Here is an 18,987-nt window from a genome sequence, read left to right as displayed (position 1 = left end):
GGTGGGAATGTGTATGGGTTGAGGCTCAGTGGACATGAGGTCTGCGAATGGGTTCGAAAAGTGTAAAAAAGAGGTGTTCTAAAGTAGCAGAGCGACGCTGCTTATATACGACCGCAGCCGCTCGGTGGTGAGCAATTGGACAGCGTGGAGATACGGGCTCGATGGGTACTCTGGGCGGCCGCAAAACTGTATGTGGCCTGATGTGGCCAAGATTACGGCGTGCAGATGTGCAGGGTGCGCAGGGTGTGCACCTGGATTGCTGGGTTCCTCGGTGGGGTAGACTGCCGTGACTGCGCAGGCTGCGTGTTCGTTCCTCTTTTTTGTTTTCGCTTTTGTGTGGGCTGGGCGTCGCGTTGTAGGCTGGGGGGTGAGGGGAGGGATGTGAGCAGCGTGGCAGGGTAGGTTCGGATGGAGGCCAATCACTCGGTACGGTAAATGGGGCTGGTGAGGCTAGATGAGCCCTTATCGGGGGTGGTTCGTCGCCGTTGGAAATATAAACCTGTGAGGGAATTTTGCACCAGGAGCTTTGGGTGAGGTGTCGTTTTTGGCATGGGCAAAATCCAAAAGTGTAGTGCCAAAGGAAGTCGAGGGTGAGCAAGAGCAGGCTTTTATACGAAGCACAGGACGTCCAGGATCTCAGCAATGCTGGTAGACCGGCAATTGGGAGAATCGAGGAAAATATAGAGGATCTGGGGTCTGGAGAAACTTGGCCTTTTGGGCGCAACGGCAAAGCGAGTTCGCGGAATTATTTGGTGGGTTCGGGTGCAGAATCGCGGCTTTGCGCGAGACAACAGTGGCTCTGGTGGCTATTCGGCACCCGTCGATGGTGGTGATGGGGGCGACTGCCGGAAAGAATCACAGGCGGCACCAGGGCTTTCGGAATGGGGGGGTGGGAGCACGAGCTGGACGCAGAGAGCCTCGTGAGTACCCCCGCGGGAATGATGACGGCTTTTGAGGGACGGCAGTTGCGAACAGTCGAGGGGCCAATGTTCCTTTTATTTCTATCCTGATCCAGCCCATCGATACTGACCGCTGCTCTCTATCGAGTAGTGCCTAATTGCGATGCCCTCATCGACGTCTGACTGTGAAGGCAAAGAGACTCCCTAAGCTTGTGTGGGTTCATCTGGTGGCAACTCATTCTTACCTACGTTGGCCGCCTTCTCTTACTGCGCATGCTCCCCACATCCCACGCAAGTACATCCTGCTGGTGCTACCCCTTCATGCTTTATCTAAGCTACTCAGCACAGTCAGCACAACATGAGGAAACGCACTGAGTGCGCACTCCTCGAAGCCTTGTAGCCGCCACTGCTGTGGCAAGGGGAATCGCAAGCCCGCACCAAACCAGGCAACCCTCGATCGTCTCCTCGTATATCATCTTCCTGTCTTACGAGCCCCCGAGCCTATGACAACCCCGTTCGGACTACTCCGTGTCTCGTATCTACCAGGGAGTCGGCCCCAAAATAACTTCGAAACATGGGCCAGAAATTGCACACAATGCACATAATACAGGGGATTGCCTTGAAGGTGTCAATCTTTGGGCCTGGAGGAAGAGAGGGAAATGATCAACCACCATTTGCCGCCCGATGCGAGTCAGCCAGGACCATGAAAACGAAACGGCACGACCAGTATCGCAGTTCCGCTTGCAGTCCGCCTTCAAGCACATCACGCTGCCCCTTTAGCTGGTCATGTTTCCACGATGCGAGATATCTATTGGTGTGCCTGGCTTGTAGTCCGACTCAACCGTGAAGCATCGTCACGCTTGCCCCATCTGATTCGACCAGATGTGCCCGATGACAGCGAATCGCACAGTGTAGCACACAAAACCGTCCAATTTGTAGACAGTGACTGTCTCTTTCGCAAACCGTCCTACACCGCACTAGACAATAGAGTGCACTTAGAATGGCCAGTTCAGCCCTCAGTTTATGTGATTTCCCTCTCTTCTCATCTCGTAGAAGTCCTCCAAGTTTGAGGGGTCTTGAATGTTGATGTGATTGGTGGACATCCCTCGTTGTGCTCGTACCTCCTCTCCTTTGTAGCGGGCGATTAAAATTCCAACTTCAACCACATCTCGTTGCAGTCTCTCTTCCGTCTTTGCACTCCGTCCACTGCCTCTCTCACCCTGCGCTTCTTCGTCCAGAAGCAATGACGCAGACTCTGCCCTCTTCTCAACGTCGGCCAACAGGGGCGCACAATGTTGCATAACCGTGAGTGTCAATTCGGAATTCTTCCGCTGCCATTCAACAGCCGTCCCTCCATTCTCTATCTCCACACGCCTGCACGACTTGCCCACGATCGATGTTCTGCGTCAAAATGAGCGAGGCCACGAGCACATGACCCCATGCTAACCGCGTCCAATGCTATCAGATGCTCAGTCTGCTTCCAACGAGCCCTCCGTCTTCCCCCTCGATGGCCCCGGACCCGAACAGATTTCACAGCCCTTGCCCAACGGCCGTCCGCAGCTCGCTCCCCCAATCCATACCAGAGACGTATCCGTGACCAGAGGCAGGCCTCAACAGCCCTCGACTCAGGCATACGCTCCTAGTGTCGCGGCATCATCGCGTTCAGGCTCAGTGCAGCCCCAGCCACATGGCCCAGAGTCATCCGTGAGCTCACGAGGTGGATCGGCTATCGATCCAACCCTGCAGAGGCGGACGTCAAACAGTTATGGCCATCACCGCCAAACATCCGTTATACATGGCCTGCAGCACTCGAGAAGCCCGAGCTTCAACTCCCCCTCGACCGCCAGCCCTCTGACCCCGGACTCTTTGCTGAGCCCCCCCAACTATGGGAGGTATCCGAATGCGAATCGACGCGGTCAATATTCTAGCACAGAAAATACCTCGACTTACACCAGCCCAGTTTCTTCATATCAGGGTCATACTCAAGGGCATTCCATAGATTCTCTTATTGATGGTGGCTCCTCGGTGCATGAGTCTGCTTCCTCGCAGCACAGGAGGCGCAAGGAGCAGTCCCGAACAAGACGTGGTCAGCAGGGCCACTCATCTCATTCCTCCAGTAGCCACCAGCAGCTGGAACCGCGCACTCCGGCCGAATACGCACTCTATCATCTATTCCATGCATTTGTACTGCGGGCGGATCAGAGAATCAAACACTGCCTTACCCTCCTGGACAATGCTCCTGCTCCTGTGGAGCAAGCGTGTGGCCCGGGTGTCGACGTCGGATTTGACCAATTGATCGCTTCGCTTGGACACATATCTCGTCAAGGCCCAAAGCCTTTGGTGGATTCTTTGATGCTGTGGCGAAAAGGAAAGGGCGATACCGCGGCCGCTTTGAAGAGGAAGGTCTATCAGCAGAGACTACAAATGGGCCTGACCAATTCGCCTCTGCCTCCTTCGCTGCCCAGACGTCATACAGAACCTCTTCAAGTTCCAGGAGAGAGCGACATCCCCCAGCTCACCACTGAGCAGAGCTCTTTAACAGAAGACCAACTTACGCAGGAGTATCTGCTGGCAGATCGTTGCGCCACGATATCAGTCTACATCCTCTGTCGAGTCCTCATAGCAATTTTCGAACAAAGTAGTCTGGCTGCAATAACCCAAGATCTGGCCAACAAGCTAGAGGACATTTTATTCACCCAGTTAAGGGAGGTCGAACCGCCGCAGATTTTCTCATCAACCGTTCGACACGCCAACTGGAAGATTTATGGCGAGGTTTTAGGCCACATGAGCCGCCTCGACTTTGTCAACGTCACGTTCCGGTTCACTCAGCAACTTGAACAGTGGCAACTGGATTTCGCAAAAAGTCCGGGGACTGCTACGGCTAGAGATATCGAATCTCGTCTCGAATTACTCCTGCTGAGTATGCGCCCTCTCCATATTTCTGTTACAAAAGAAGCCGCCTTGAGTGTCGCCGAATTCTTAAGGACTCTTGGCGCCCTGTTCTCCGACGCACATGGACTGCATGTGAAGCAAGCATATTGCCAGCTCTTCGAGCGCATGCTAACGACGGTGGCGAGTAATCCCGAATGTTTCCAGACCGTGCCGAAATGGAAAGACTTTATAGAGACTGTCAACTCGCGCCTAGGAAACATGTTGGCAAAGGTCCGTCATTGGAATATTGGCTTTCCGGTATCGATTCTGCTTATGTGCATTTCGCCCATCGATGTGTTCTCCACGCAGTGGCTGCCGATGATTTCGAACCTGGCGCCGAAACTGAAGGATAGAACAACGCGGGCTCTGGCTTTGCAAGCAATCTGTCAGCTGGTCTGGACATACCTCAGACGTGTTACAGAGACCACGCAGGTTAAGCTGCGTCGATTGGAAGACATCATTAAAATCACTGTTCCGCAAGGGAGAAAGACCCATGTCGTCTCAGAGCCGTCTACCGCTGCCGCTTTGGTCCAGTTCATTAGAATTATTGGCTTTGCAGCTCAGGACCTCTGCTTCCGTTCAATCATCTTTCCCCTTCTACATTATGACATGTTCCAAACGAGTCGAAGCCTCAAGATTGAAAACATGGAGCCAGAACGAATGGTCATTGGCATTCGGGCATTCCTCGCCGTCATGGCCGATTTGGAAAAGGACAGCACGAGCGGCCCACCATTTCCTGCCTTCGCCGGACAGTCGCGGAATGTCGATGGTCTGCCATCTTCACCCGGGAGCAGGAGGACCAGTCTGGGGATTGATTCGCCACTCCCACCACGATTTGAAGATGAGAACCCCTCTTCGCTCCCAGTAAACACAGCCGTCTTGGATGAAAATGCCAGGCAATACTATCTGCAGTTCTGTCAGATCTTGGGCAAGATCACGATCCTCTGCGATAACACTTTCGGCGGACAAGTTACGTTGAACGAGAAATTGTCCTCGACCAACGTAACCCCCAAGACACCTCTTGCTGATACATTCACCTTGGCTCGAGGCCCAGATGGGACGGCCATAGACCAGCGCCAATCGTACTACGAACTGCTTCACGTCGCCATCCAAGCTCTTCCCCGCTGCTTTACCGATCACATTCCCTTGAGCCCATTGATCAACCTTCTGTGCACAGGCTCTGCCCATGTACAAGCCAACATAGCAGCGTCTGCCACCCAATCTTTGAAAGCGATTGCAAAGCAGGGTCACGCTCAAGCTGTGGCCATCGCCTTTCCACGATTCATTTTCCACTATGACTCCCAGTACTCTACCATGTCGGATGAGGGCCGTCTTGGACCGGCGCACATCGAGGCAACCTTGACGCTATATCTTGAATTACTGCGAATTTGGACAGAGCAGCTCAAGCAGAAGGCGGTGGCAAGCTCGTCGGAAACAAGAGATCGTTCAATCTCAGGCTCCCATCGAGCCTTGCAAATGGAACTCACACATGTCATACCACATGTGGATGAAATCGAAGCCTACGGACTGTTCTTCCTTTGCTCGCAGTCTCGTCGCGTGAGAGCATTCGCTATCAAGGTCCTTCGACTTGTTGTTCACTTTGATTCGGTCCTCGGTCAAGAAGTACCTTCTAGGATTATAAAGCTTCTTGAAGACCAGTCGTCTACAATTCTGGATTTGCAGGAGGATGCGCTGAATGTCGCGGAACGCAGCCGATTACAAAAAGACAAGCGTACCGGGCCTGGCCAAAGTACACTGATTGAGATTTGCAGCTCTGAAGTGTCATACGATTCCACCCTCTGGTTCAAGGCATTCCCTAATCTGATCCGTGTTGTGTTTGATGCATGCCCAAATGCCATCGCTCTATGCCGCGGGACAGTCACGGACAGACTGATGATGATGCAGAATGATATTGAGGCCTTTTCAGTGACACCCGGTGCAAATGCAGCCCTATTCGAGTATCGATTGCAGGGACGAAGCTCGGCAACGTCGGCAGAAGTACTCTTTGAGCAGTGGAAGTTGTACCTCATCATGGCCTGCGTCACTCTGAGCTCTCCAGGCGGCCAGTCTCGGAGCCAGCTAGCTGATGCTGCTGCGCATTTGAGGAAATCATCCAAGAGTGCCGCAACAGCACAGGACAAGATGAGCTCTGCTCGGGCGTTGTTCTCTGCCATTATTCCAATGCTTGGCGCCGCCCCTGACGCTATTCGCGATGCGGTAGTCTCTGCTCTTGGTTCCATCAACCGCAAACTTTGCCGTACACTTCTCGAATCGCTTCAGTATGCAGTGATCAAGTGCAACGATGAAGCAAAGGCGCGAATCAACCATCAGAGAACTCCAAGTAGTCCACAGCGATCTCAGCAGACTGAGCGACTGCGGACTGAGGTTACCCATGTTTACAAGCTCACTGCGGCTTTTCTGCGCCATGAAGACATCTACGAAGACGACTGGATCCTGCATAACCTTGTCAATTACACGAGGGATCTGCGCATCTTTCTGAGTGATACTGATGTACAGAACGATTGGCGATTCCAAAAGTTGAGGTACCATTTCTGCGGTTTGGTCGAGGAAGTTTTCGAAGGTGTGAACAGATCAAAGTCGCCTTCCCGCTGGATGCCTTTCGAATCAAGGAAGTCTGCATTTGCATTAATGGAAGACTGGTGCGGCTATTCTGCGGAGCGAAATTTGATGGATCCCAATCACGGCAACACCCGTGATTTGAATGATAGGATGAACGCAAGCGCTGCGCTTGAAAAAGAGAAGAACAACCTGAGAGTAGCTGCTCTGAGTGCAATGGCGACCTTGTGCGGTGGCCCGATCAGTATCAAGACTGACAGTAACGCGATTCTATCGTTCAATCTTCAACGAATGCTCTCATGGATTGATACTATCTTCGCGACCAGCAACCATAAGATGCATACCATTGGGCGACGAGCGCTGAAACTCCTCCTCATGCACAACCCGGAGCATCTTGTGCTTGCCGAACATGCTATTGAACAATGCTACAGGACTGAATCTCCAACGGCATTGGAAAGCTATTTCACTGTGGTTTCCGAGGTTCTCATTCAACAGCCGGACTATCCCTTAGCCTTCTGGAAAATTCTCAGCATCATTGTGTTCACATTGGGAAATGAAAATCGTGAAATCAGAATGCAATCGGCGCATTTGATCCGCACCCTTGACGAACGTCAACATAAGAGCACCAACCTCCAAGAATTTGACATCAGCATCTCCGACAAGACCCGTGCTGTATACAAACTCGCTCAGTTCGAATACTCCAAGAGGCTGGCCCAGGCCAATTCAGATATCGCATTCATGATCTTCTCCGAGTTCTCGCTCCATTATAAATCTGCGCGAAACGACCATCAGCGCAATATGGTGGTCGCCATCTTACCGTGGCTACAAACACTCGAACTTCAAGTCGACAGTAAGACGGGCTATCCAACTGACGTCTCGTATATGCTCTTGGCAAACATGTTCGAGATAACGATTTGTTCGAGCAGCGCAATGCATAACGAAGTGCAAGCCTTGTGGCAAGCTCTATCAACCGGACCTCATGCGGGAAACGTACAACTGATTCTTGACTTCATTATCTACCTGTCGCTCGATCGCCGTGATCAGAACTTTGTTGAGTACGCAAAGCAAATCGTCGTGTACTTGTCCTCTACCCCTGCCGGTTCACGAGTGCTGGAATTTTTCATGTTGCAACTCACTCCGAAGAACATGGTCAATGACAGAAAGGAAGAGGAAGTAGTGGTGATGCCTGATACGAGACACCTTCCCTACGTTGCTGATCTGACTTCTCTTCTGCCTATGGGCAACAAACAGGTATATTGACCCAGATTTTCTGAAGAGCCATATACTCACGAGTCAATAGGTTGGTCTTTCTTTAGGACAAGTCTCCCTGATTTTCCTAGTCGACCTCATGGTCACTCCGGTAACCCTGGGCAAAGATGAGGCGATTAAGCTCATTCACACCGTCCTTATCCTTTGGGACCACTATACAACGTCAGTTCAGGAACAGGCGAGAGAGATGCTGGTCCACCTCATTCACGAATTGGTAACCACAAAGATCGACTCGCAGGTCCTTAGCTCTGCCAAGTCAAGCATTGAAAGCCTTGTTGCAGCGATTCGAAGCAATAGTTCTCGGATAAGCTGGAATTACGAGAGCAACACGAGAAAAGATGAAGATGATGGCGCTAGCCGGGTTCCACAGGCAATGGCGGTCCTCACCTCAGAAATTGTCAACATCTTCAACCTCGCATTTGACAGCTTCAGCGATAGCTGGGCTAAAGAGGCGCTACACTGGGCCTCCATCTGTCCAGTTCGGCATTTGGCATGTCGGTCATTCCAAATATTTCGCTGCATCTCTGTCAGCTTGGATATCAAAATGCTTTCGAATATGCTTGCTCGACTTTCTAACACGATTGCCGACGAGCACACGGACTATCAGACCTTTTCGTTGGAGATCTTGACGACACTCAAAGTCATCATAGGAGCCCTCGAACCTAAAAATCTCCTGCGATATTCACAGCTCTTCTGGACGACATGCGCCTGTCTAAACACCATTCACGAGAGGGAATTCCACGAGACCTTGGGAATGCTCGAGAAATTTCTCGACAAGTTGGATTTGTCCGCTCCGGATGTTACGGAAGCTATGATGAAGGGATTTCCTGGAAAATGGGATGGCAGTTTTGAGGGGCTGCAGCCACTGCTCTACAAAGGCCTGAAGTCCGCCGACAGCTTAGACAAGACTCTTTTCATGCTTCACAAGCTCGCAGACCTACCAGATTGCCCGTTAGTTGGAACTGACAATCGTCTCCTCTACTGTGTCCTTGCGAACCTACCACGATGGCTGCGAAAATTCGAGCTGGACGATATCGAGCCTATGACGATCGCCTCTGCACAAAGACTTGCAAAGGTGGCAAGTGCCGCTGGCCATGATCTACTCTCGGCCTGTCTTGGACGCTTCGCCAGTAACGAAATGACATCGGGCCAGGAGATGCTTACCACAACCATTCAAGCCTTGAAAGCGGCATACTTTCCAGCATATGACGCCCCAAGCTTGATTTTCATGATCGGGTTGTTGACCAACAGGATACCTTGGTTCCGAGTCAAGTTGATGGACATTCTGTGCGAGCTGATCCCGATCGTAGACATGAAAAGTCAGGCCATCACAACGCATGGACCAGATCTCATCTCCCCCTTGCTGAGGCTTTTGCAGACTGAGCACTGTACACAGGCCCTAGAAGTGATGGATTATATCATGGAAGTAGCAACCACGCCTATGGAAAGGCATCATATGCGCATGAGCATGGCTTCTGGCTCAGCCAAGGCTATCAGAAAAGAGTATGAACGAACGGAGAGTCTCTACGGGATTCCTCACTCAACCGGCTGGTCTATCCCGACGCCAGCGATCTATTCTGGCAAGACGAGGCGCAATGTCCATGCCGCCTTCTTGACATGCGGAGATCCGAAACACCCGCAGGCTCAAGAGACCGCTACTCCAGATGTAGAATTCCAGGGTGATGATGGCTACGGCGATTCATACTTCCCACCACAGAGTCGTGCCGAGACGATCCGGTCGCTGGAAGTGGCTGCAGATACCAATGTCAGCGACCTGGTCAACACTCTTGACAGCCTCGACGATTTCTTTGATGATGTGGATGGTGACGACGTTCTAACGCCAACCGGAGCCAGCCAGATGGGAGTCTCCGCAATCACGATTCCTACTCTTACTGAACAGAGCACAGCATTGTACGACGAGCAGACCGCCCCGATTCTTCGTCAGAGTCTGGCGCGGACTGCTTCAGCAGCGACAGTACAGGATGGGTTCACCGAAGCTGGACCTCTTCTTGGCATCACCCATCGAACTCAGCCTAGTCTGTCTTCTCCGAACTCGACGGCGGCGACACAATCATCCTTCTCTTCGATCGATGAACTGGGCGGCCCAGGACCTTCATTGCCTAGTTCAACAAAGAAGCCAATACTTCAGAGTGTTATCAATTCGGTGAACTATACTCGACCTGGGCTTCACGCCAGATCGATTACGTCTCCAGCTAACCAATATCCGGTGTCACAACCCACGTCAACTGGAATGGCGCCCATGTTTGAAGGCGTTTCGTTCAGGTCGCAGGACGATTATGCTGATCAGTATGATGATGCTATTTTGTCGGATGGAGAGAATAGCCCTTTCCCGTCGCTGAGCATGACAATATCAAACCAGAACAAATCTTTGTCAGGGCCGGGGCCATCTGAATATCAGATAACCCCAACCTCTGCAACTGAGAGTGGTGGCGCGTTCAGCCTGCAAGGAATGCGAAGAGGCATGCGACGCCTCACAGGCGGTAAGAGTGAAAGTCAAAAAGAGAAGGACAAGATCAAAGATCTGGCACGTTTACGTGCGCAATCTGGAGGGCAGGGCCAAATGACCGCGGCGTTGCAGAGTCCCAGAGTTCCAAGAGTCCCTCCGGAGTACCTCAATGCCCCCAATGCGAGCGGAGTCAGCCCAACCGAGAGTCCTGGAGCTTGAAGAGACATGGGAATGATGTTTCTGTTTCGAATTTCCTTTTCTTTCAGCACAACAATGATACCCATAATAGAGCATCATGCAACATGACGGCAGTATCACCGGCGTTTCTTGAGCATTTCCAGCGGCCACAATATGTCTGTGTATCATATGCAAAGGGTGTCCTCGAAAGCGAAGACAAAAAGCTAAGTTTGTATATTAGTTTTAGCAATTGCAGGCGCCCCGGGAAGAGATGTACCGCAAAAACCAAAAGGCTTTCGACATCCTACTAAGATTCTTACTTCGTTCAAATTAACATTGCTGTTCTTTTCGAGATAATATGACGGAGACTTGTTAACAGCGCACTGACCATCACCAGCATTCCTAACCCTACATTCCGGGTCATGGGCCCAAACACCGCAGCCAGATGACACGCGACTTCAGACTGTTTCTCTACGACAGATAGAGGTGAGTGAAGCAAGACACGAGGTGGACGCGACAAAGATGCAGCTTACGAAGTGCGTCAGGTTAGACTATGTTCTGCTGGTCTTGCATAGCTTGACAGCAGTGTCTACAGCGCAGTCCGGTTAGGATTGGTCATCACCTCGAATTCCCAAATGCTTACTGCCTTACAGTCTCGACGTTGCCGAACGGTTGTTACATTACTTCATCAATCGTCTACGGGAACATCTCCTGGTCAAGCACTGTGAGCACCACCGGCCAGAGCCAGTCAAGTATATCTACGAGCTCTCCGGCAACAACATCAAGCGTTAGCAATGGCGCATCCTCCTCCTCCTACTCTACAAGTACGCCTCTCAATCCCTCCAGCACAACGAGTTCCACGCTCCCGACCACAACCGCCTCGTCTCCAACCTCAGCCCCCTTCCTGATCGCTGCCAACGGTTTCGGCAGTAAGCTGAGGGCTCGCGCACTGGACTTTGTGGCATTCAACGGAAATAATGCATATCTCTTTCCTAACAATGGCCTTGCCGCTGTTTTTCTCCTCACTGTGGATGGCCGGTTGCAAGTCGGGAATGGCAGCGTCGGCACCAACGGAAACACAGGCACATTGCCTCTCGTGCAGCTCTCAGATGAAAACCAGCCAAGTGGATATATATGGTCTTTCAACGGAACCAGACTGATATTTGGAGATACGACGTTCTCGGCGATTGCTGACGGACAGCTATATGTGGTTTTTCCTGGCAGTCAACCCCCTGAGGGAGCTGTGCAAGTTGGGATGGTGGCTGAGTTCGTGGATGTTTCAACATCGAGCTCAAGTCTATCCGCTTTGACAAGTACCAGCTCGAGTTCTCTACAGAGCACAAGCACTCGGGGGGCCATCACGAGCACGTCTGAGCAACAGACGAGCGAGACCCTTCAACAGACGTCTGGAAGCACCTCTATCACCAATCAAGTCAGCTCTCTTGTCACCAGCGCAGGGACAAGTTCGTCGCCGGACACAATAACCATCACGACCACGACCACGACCACGACCTCGACAGTAGAAACGACGTCTGCTTCTTTACGAACCACGCGAACAACTTACACTAGCACAAGTACCTCTTCGTCATTGGCAGGGTCGAGCTCGACAAGTCTCGTGTCTCAGTCCTCGGGCCAGAGTAAAAGCTCCATGCCGTCTTCAACGCCGCAGTCAGCGACCTCTTCCCCTCTCCAATCATCTCTTTCAGCCATAACAAGCAGCGCAACAGTTTCGAATGGCTTCACCTCGTCGTCTTCCAGCCAGACCAGAAATGTCCAAACTAGTGTGACAACGCCCATGTCGAGGATGACGAGCGTCACCACCACGGGAGGTGCTTCGTCGTCCCAACCAACTTCAACTTATTCTTCTGTCATAACGACGGCGTTGTCAAGTGCAACGGACTCGTCTTCGAAAAATGTATCTGCTAGTCAGTCCTTGAGTCTATCATCCAGTATGATGAAGTCAACAGCCACGGTAGCAAGTCAGTCCACCACCACCAGTCCATCCAGGCAGAGTACTATCAGCTCGGCTTTGATTTCCTCGATTTCTGCCAGCAGCAGCACCACCACCACCACCACAAGCAGGACGAGTTCTACAAGCCCATATTCGGGGTTGACATCCAGCACCACAAGCGTCTCAACCACGAGCCCCTCTTCCTTTGGCCCAAGCACGTCGTCTTCAAATCCCATACCCTCCCCGTACCCAGCCAAACGAGGTCTTGTATACACGAATGTAACAACCCTCGACTTTTACCCCCCACCGTCCCCTTACATTTCATGGTCATACGACTACTATTCCCTGCCCAACGCGAGTGACAACGTCGGGCCGTACCCTTCAAGCCAATACCGCTTCATCCCCCTCCTGTACAATGACGCCGATTCTCTCACGTCCGTCTGGTCCGCCAACGTCAACTTTTCTATCGCAAACTACGGCACGGACGCCATATTCGGGTTCAATGAGCCCGACGCCAGCAACCCCGGCCAATCAGCCGACATGACGGTCGCTCAATCGATCCACGGCTACCAGAACTTCATGCAACCGTTCGCCGGGCGCGTCAAGATCGGGGCGCCTGCCGTGACCAACGCCGGCGGCGGACTGACCTACCTGGCGCAGTTCCTGGGCAACGCGACGCAGCTGAACCTGACGATCGACTTCCTCAATATCCACTGGTACGCGTCGCCGTACAACATCGACTACTTCGAGAGCTACCTCGTTCAGGCGTACAACCTGTCGCTCACCTACTTCCCCACCGCGCCCATCCCCGTCTGGGTCACCGAGTTCGGCATGGACCAGAACAACTACGACCAAGCCACAATCGTGCAGTTCCTCAAGAACGCCTCCCGCTGGATGGACGACCAACTCTGGGTCGAGCGCTATTCCTGGTTCGGCAACTTCGCCGGCGGATACACCAGCTCCGGCGCCCCCACGACGGACATGCTGCTCAACGTCGACGGCAGCGGGCTTGGCGTGCTGGGCGAGGTCTGGTATACATATAACGGGACGGATTGAGGCCTTTTAGTGAGCGGGCAGACGAGAGGGACAGAGAAAGAGACAGGGGGAGTAGAACGGAAGGGTGAGGGAAGCAGAAACCAACAACCAGAGGGAGATGACGACCGGGAGATGTGATGGAAAGTTCTCAACACACGTATCCCTCTACTTGGCTGCCTGGCTGACTGCCTAACTAAGTATTCCCCAGTCGGAGAGGGAAGGGACGTACTTTCAACAAAGATATCCACAGGGCTCATTGCAGCTGGGAGCGATCATTTTTTTGGTTTTGTTATTGGCTGCCACCACTAGCTTGATTGATGGATTTCCTTGTACTGGTCTATCGTCCAAAGGGGGCGGAATGTCGAGTCAAAGTCTTCACATTCACCATTTGCACCACTGAGATGCCCTGCTCTTGAAAATTTCGATGCTTCGTATCTAGAAAGCTTGCAAGTATTTGATCTTACATTCATTCGTCAAATTGTACAGGCCTCTAATACATTTTCTAGCATCGCTCGAAGACACGGTACAGACCCTTCAGGTTGGCCACTTCGACGACACCTTTCAACATCCCTTGTGTGGCGACGATCCTTGATCGGAATGCAGGGAAGAGTACGTGCTCTAGTGCGTATTCGAGTTCTGTCCTCCTTTTCTCTGTAGCTTCATCGACGTCGTCCCTGTTATCTGTAAGAGGGCGAGACGCAGATGTGTCTCGCCCGTCAACTTCGAACTCGCTCCCGACGTCTTCCATATCTCCTTCTGCCTCCTTCGTCTCCCTGCATTGGTCCTTGCTCGTACACGGCGCTGATTTGGGCGTTGGCAATATCTCCGGCACGTAAAAACTCGCCAATTCCCTCAGAAACGTACGAAAACACTCTTCCTCCTCTGTCCAGTTCACAAAAGGCCCCAGCCTCAGCAAGAAAATGGGCAACTTCGCCATGGATGGCGTATATCCTTTCAACAGCAGCGGGATTGTTTGCAAATGACCGTCGTCCGAGATTTCGAGGCTGAAATATTCCTCTAACATGTCTTTGCGTTCCATGAGTTGCTCATATACCTTGTCAACGACTTGGCCTTTGTCTAGGCCTGTGCAGGTAGGATCAGTTGAAATTTGATGCTCTGCTGCAACATCCAGAAGCTCCTTCAAGTGCGGCGCAGGCTCGAACCGAATGAGCCCGAAATTGGCAAAGTCAGTCAATCCGACTTGATAGAAGAACTCGTTACAGGTCATGCCGTAGTCAACGAGGTATAGTTTGACGCCAGACTGGATGGCGGCGAGTCGTCTGTTGCTGTCTACAATACCGACGTAGGTTAGAGAAGCGAATACTTCCGTAAGACCATTGTGCATTGTGTCACGGACATCAGCTCGGAGTTTCTTCACGGACCCGAGGAGCACTCGGGAGTATTCTCGATCGGTGGTTGCGTACTGTATGCCGGCAGTTGTCAGCGTTTCATCCAGAGAGGTTGAAGTGGTCAAGGCCGGTGGAAGCATGGAAGTGATTTTCCGCATTTTTGAGTCAGTGCGGACTAGATTGTTCTCATAGGGCTTTTTAGAGGTTGAGGTTCTTCTGTCAGTACTTTCTTCTGCAGCAGGAATTTGATTCCGAGCCGGAGTCCTTGGGTTGACGGGCGTCATTGGCGTGACTCCAGGAAGGAGTGTTTGTGTCTTGAATGTCCGGCTCGTATCGACTTTTGCAAGGTTTTCCCGGATGTTTGCACAGACCAATTCGATGATCTCGTCCTCGTTTAAGAAATGGACTTCTCGCTTGGTGGGATGTACATTAACATCAAGCCGGGCAGGATCAATGTCCAAGCTGAGGTACACAAATGGATGTCCACCTTTGGGGAGGAATAACTGATATGTCTGTTCAACAGCTTTCTTGACAGCTGATGACTCGACTGACCGGTTATTGATGAAGAGGAGCAACATCGTTCGTTTAGAACTGTAGTTAGCATTGGTAGCATAGCCCGAAGCTCTGAAGCCCCAGCGAGAATCTTCGGTGCCAAACTCCATGATCTCTTTTGCAACACTTCCACCATAGGCCTGTCTCAGTCGGTCAATTTTGGTTGCGGCAGCAGCTACTGAGAAACCGATCCCGGTTTCACCGTGCTTCTTCACGGAGAAGGCGACACCCTCGCGGTGCACAGCGTAACGGGTGATGACATCGAGCACCTTAGCATACTCTTCTGATGGAGACCGAAAGGCGCGACGACGGTTCGGGATATTGTAGAAGAGGTCTTCAACAGTGATCTGAGTGCCAGGCCGGCCAGCACAGGGTTTCGGGTCGGGAGACTGACCAGGTTGGGGGGCAGTAAGCTTTCCATCCTGATAACGCGCTTGCCACGCACAGCTGGAGTTAGCAGTCCTGGTCGTTACTTTGAGGTGGGCAATGTGGCTGATGCTGGCGAGAGCTTCTCCTCGGAAACCGTAGGTACCAATGGACATGAGATCCTCGAAGTTTTTCAGCTTGGATGTTGTAAATCGTTCGCAGAGAATGGGCAAGTCATCTTTCTGTTGCACGTTAGGCCCGGAAATTCCGTCTCGTCATAGATCATACCTCGATTCCGTGGCCATTGTCGGTGATCTGCAAGAGCTTGAGGCCACCGTCTCTGACCAGAACCTCGATGGAAGTTGATCCAGCGTCGATGGAGTTTTCGAGCAACTCCTTGAGAGCGTTCATAGGGGCCACGATGATTTCACCGGCGGCAATCTTGTTGACGACATCCTGATCAAGAGCCTTTAACAGCACGAGTTAGCACAAGTCTGGTCCTACTGCTGCGAAGTCCTCAACATGCCTTGATACGACGCGGAGCCTCAGGAGGCAAGCCCGCTTCCTCGGCCGTGCGTTTGATGCCTCGCGGCGGATCTGTGTCGATATCCATGGGTTCAGCCATCTTGTGTGCCTGTCAGATGCAGAATACTCTGTTATTTTTCGGGGAAAAGTCCCATCGTTGGCTGCGAAGGGATATCTCGAAGATGCTGGCATGGTGCTTGCCTACATGGTCAAGTCGCATATGGAATGTGGGGAGAAAGCGCGACGTCACATGCTTTCGTTATTAATATGCCTATTAGCGAGGCTGCCACCGCAACCCAAAGCAAAACTGGTCCACCTCTCTTGACCGTTTTGTTTGTTGTCGACAACGCATTCTACCTTGTTGTCTTCGTGTCTTTCCTGCAGCGTCGAGGATAGAAAGGTCGCTTCCCTCGCCAAAGTCGCCAAAGTGAGAATCTGGCCCATGGACGAACACCGGTAGCACGAGCAGCAGCAGCTGACCGCCCACCATGGCCATGAACTTTGTGACATTCAATCAGGACTATAGCCATTTGGCAGTAGGTACGTGGCTGTCATGATTGCTCGATTAGCTAGCTGTGTGCACGACCTGACTTCCTTCAGGAACCTCGAGAGGTTTCCGCATCTTCACCACCGAACCGTTCGCAAAGTCATTTGAATCCCGCGATGCCGGCAACGTTGCTATCCTCGAGATGCTTTTCTCTACCTCTCTTGTGGCCCTCATTCTGTCTCCGAGGAGACTTCAGATCAAAAACACGAAACGAGACCTGATAATATGCGAACTCACCTTCCCTAACGCCGTCCTCGCGGTGCGGCTGAACAGAAAGAGGCTGGTGATTGTCCTGGAAGATCAGATTTACCTCTATGACATCCAGACCATGAAACTGTTGTACACAATCGAGACATCCCCAAACCCAGCAGCAATTTGTGCCCTCTCCCCATCTCAAGAGAATTGCTACCTGGCATATCCTTTGCCTCAAAAGGCCGTGGCGTCGTCGTTTGCTCCGCCTTCGCATGCTCCGCCAAACAGTACACATGTTCCTCCTACCACCGGAGAAGTCCTGCTCTTTGATGCCGTCAAACTAGAAGCCGTGAACGTCGTGGAAGCTCACCGGTCTCCACTCTCTTGCGTGATCTTCAACAATGAAGGAACGCTGCTGGCCACGGCGTCCGACAAAGGCACCATCATCCGAGTCTTCTCGGTTCCGGATGCACACAAACTATACCAGTTCAGAAGGGGCTCTATGCCTTCCAGGATCTACAGTATGGCCTTCAATATAACTTCGACCCTCCTCTGTGTATCCTCGGCCACAGAGACCGTCCACATTTTCAAACTCGGTCCGCAACACAGCCGTAACACGGAAGAGGGCGACGAACCTGCCTCCCCGAGCAAGACGAGCAATACGTTCAGTCGGAGACTAAGTCAAGGTAGCGACACTCTCGTGGACCAACCAGTCGACGAGGAAGACGGAGCAGAATCCCCCACTGCCATGGCAAACCGCAAACCCAATGGAACATTCATGGGCCTTCTTCGGAGGACGTCGCAACATGTCGGGATCAATCTGGCCTCCACAGTCGGAGGATACCTCCCCAAGGGAGTTGCCGAGATGTGGGAGCCGGCGAGAGACTTTGCATGGATTCGACTACCCCGATCGAGCTCGGGTGCTGCACCAAGCCAGTTGCGCAGCGTGGTGGCCATGAGTGCCAATTCACCCCAGGTCATGGTTGTAACGAATGAGGGGAATTTCTACGTCTTTACCATTGATTTGGCTAAGGGAGGTGAAGGGCTTTTGACGAAGCAATACTCGTAAGTCGCTGTCGATTCGCGACATGTGTGTGCAAAAAAGCTAACAGAACGTAGGGTCCTTGATATAAACGATAAGATGGGAGCATCAGGAATGGACTTCTGATTTCAAAAGCCGCGATAACGAGTAGGCTTAACAGTCGGTCAAGGACCAGATATTGACGTGCACCGACTTCTGACATTTAGCGCTGGCGTTGTGGCGTCTTCATATGTAAGGGACCCTTTATTCTCTTTCGCGGTAGCGAATGAGATGCGGAGGGCGATTAATGTTTTATTCGAAATAACCGAGCTGGAGAATTAATCCCCTCCGGGTTGATATGACGCTCCAATCGAAGTCATGGATTTGAAACTCGAGATGAGATATCACATGCGAGATGGGGAGTCAACTGTGTTTACTCGCAATCAGCACGCAGTCAAAGAAACCCCGTTATACATAGCCGTCTATAATGCGGATATATATTTCCCTTTGTCTCCTTTGCTGCCTGACTGTACTCTCTCCGTGGTTATGGCGAGGATGTGGTCGGTGACGACTGGCAAAGCACCACCGCCATCAGCCAATAATAGTATAAGGACCAAAGAGAAACCGTTGGGAAATGAGACGTTGTGGCTGTGTTTGGTCAGTGACTCGTCGACCCAAAAGAGCAGATACATGTCAGTCAGTCAGTCGTGGAACAAAGTGGACGGGCAAGGCCATGCTTTATTGAAGAGCTCAGCTTGCCTGACGATCAGTCCCGGCTCAATGTAGATGTTTATTTTCGCGGAATGTCGGGAGGCACCTATTATAGCTCGTACAGCAGCAGCAGCTCAGGTTCACTAGGTCGTCCTGGAAGATGCCCTCCAGCCAACAATAGCATATGTCTGTCTTTGTGCCTTTGCTGAGCTGTACCAACCAAGCCTTTCGTTTGCAAAGCCCATAAATATCCTAAAATCGTGTCTCTCGATGCCCGCGATATGCAGGTCTCCGTTGAGCTCATTTCGAATTGTCCGCTATGTCGTTCCCGTCCAAGAAAGCCTCAAATTGCCCGAGATCATGCGTCCTGTAGATGTTGGTTTTTCGTCCTCAGCCCCTTCGGGCTCCCGCAAAATGC

The 18,987-nt window shown here is 52.0% G+C and overlaps 4 protein-coding genes across 4 annotated transcripts; 3 read left to right on the top strand and 1 right to left on the bottom strand.

Annotated features, from left to right (window-relative positions):
* Positions 1-2,354: 2,354 nt before the first annotated feature.
* Positions 2,355-10,362, top strand: AYL99_00845 (hypothetical protein; the record flags this gene model as incomplete). The annotated part of the gene is made up of 2 exons (XM_018832361.1): positions 2,355-7,658; positions 7,708-10,362. The coding sequence occupies 2 exons, from the start codon at positions 2,355-2,357 to the stop codon at positions 10,360-10,362; spliced, it is 7,959 nt and encodes a 2,652-aa protein (XP_018698240.1).
* A 480-nt stretch (positions 10,363-10,842) lies between these two features.
* AYL99_00844 (hypothetical protein) lies at positions 10,843-13,327 on the top strand (the record flags this gene model as incomplete). The annotated part of the gene is made up of 2 exons (XM_018832360.1): positions 10,843-10,924; positions 10,974-13,327. 2 exons carry the CDS (start codon positions 10,843-10,845, stop codon positions 13,325-13,327), a joined length of 2,436 nt encoding a protein of 811 aa, XP_018698239.1.
* A 481-nt stretch (positions 13,328-13,808) lies between these two features.
* AYL99_00843 (hypothetical protein) lies at positions 13,809-16,290 on the bottom strand (the record flags this gene model as incomplete). Its single annotated transcript, XM_018832359.1, has 3 exons — positions 13,809-15,815; positions 15,862-16,041; positions 16,108-16,290. 3 exons carry the CDS (start codon positions 16,288-16,290, stop codon positions 13,809-13,811), a joined length of 2,370 nt encoding a protein of 789 aa, XP_018698238.1.
* A 296-nt stretch (positions 16,291-16,586) lies between these two features.
* Positions 16,587-18,005, top strand: AYL99_00842 (hypothetical protein; the record flags this gene model as incomplete). The annotated part of the gene is made up of 3 exons (XM_018832358.1): positions 16,587-16,638; positions 16,699-17,902; positions 17,957-18,005. 3 exons carry the CDS (start codon positions 16,587-16,589, stop codon positions 18,003-18,005), a joined length of 1,305 nt encoding a protein of 434 aa, XP_018698237.1.
* Positions 18,006-18,987: the final 982 nt, after the last annotated feature.

This window comes from Fonsecaea erecta, assembly GCF_001651985.1.
Source record: "Fonsecaea erecta strain CBS 125763 chromosome Unknown Scaff1, whole genome shotgun sequence".
NCBI lineage: Eukaryota > Fungi > Ascomycota > Eurotiomycetes > Chaetothyriales > Herpotrichiellaceae > Fonsecaea > Fonsecaea erecta.
Note: the sequence above shows the minus strand (reverse complement) of the source record. Positions and strands in the feature narration are given on the sequence as shown.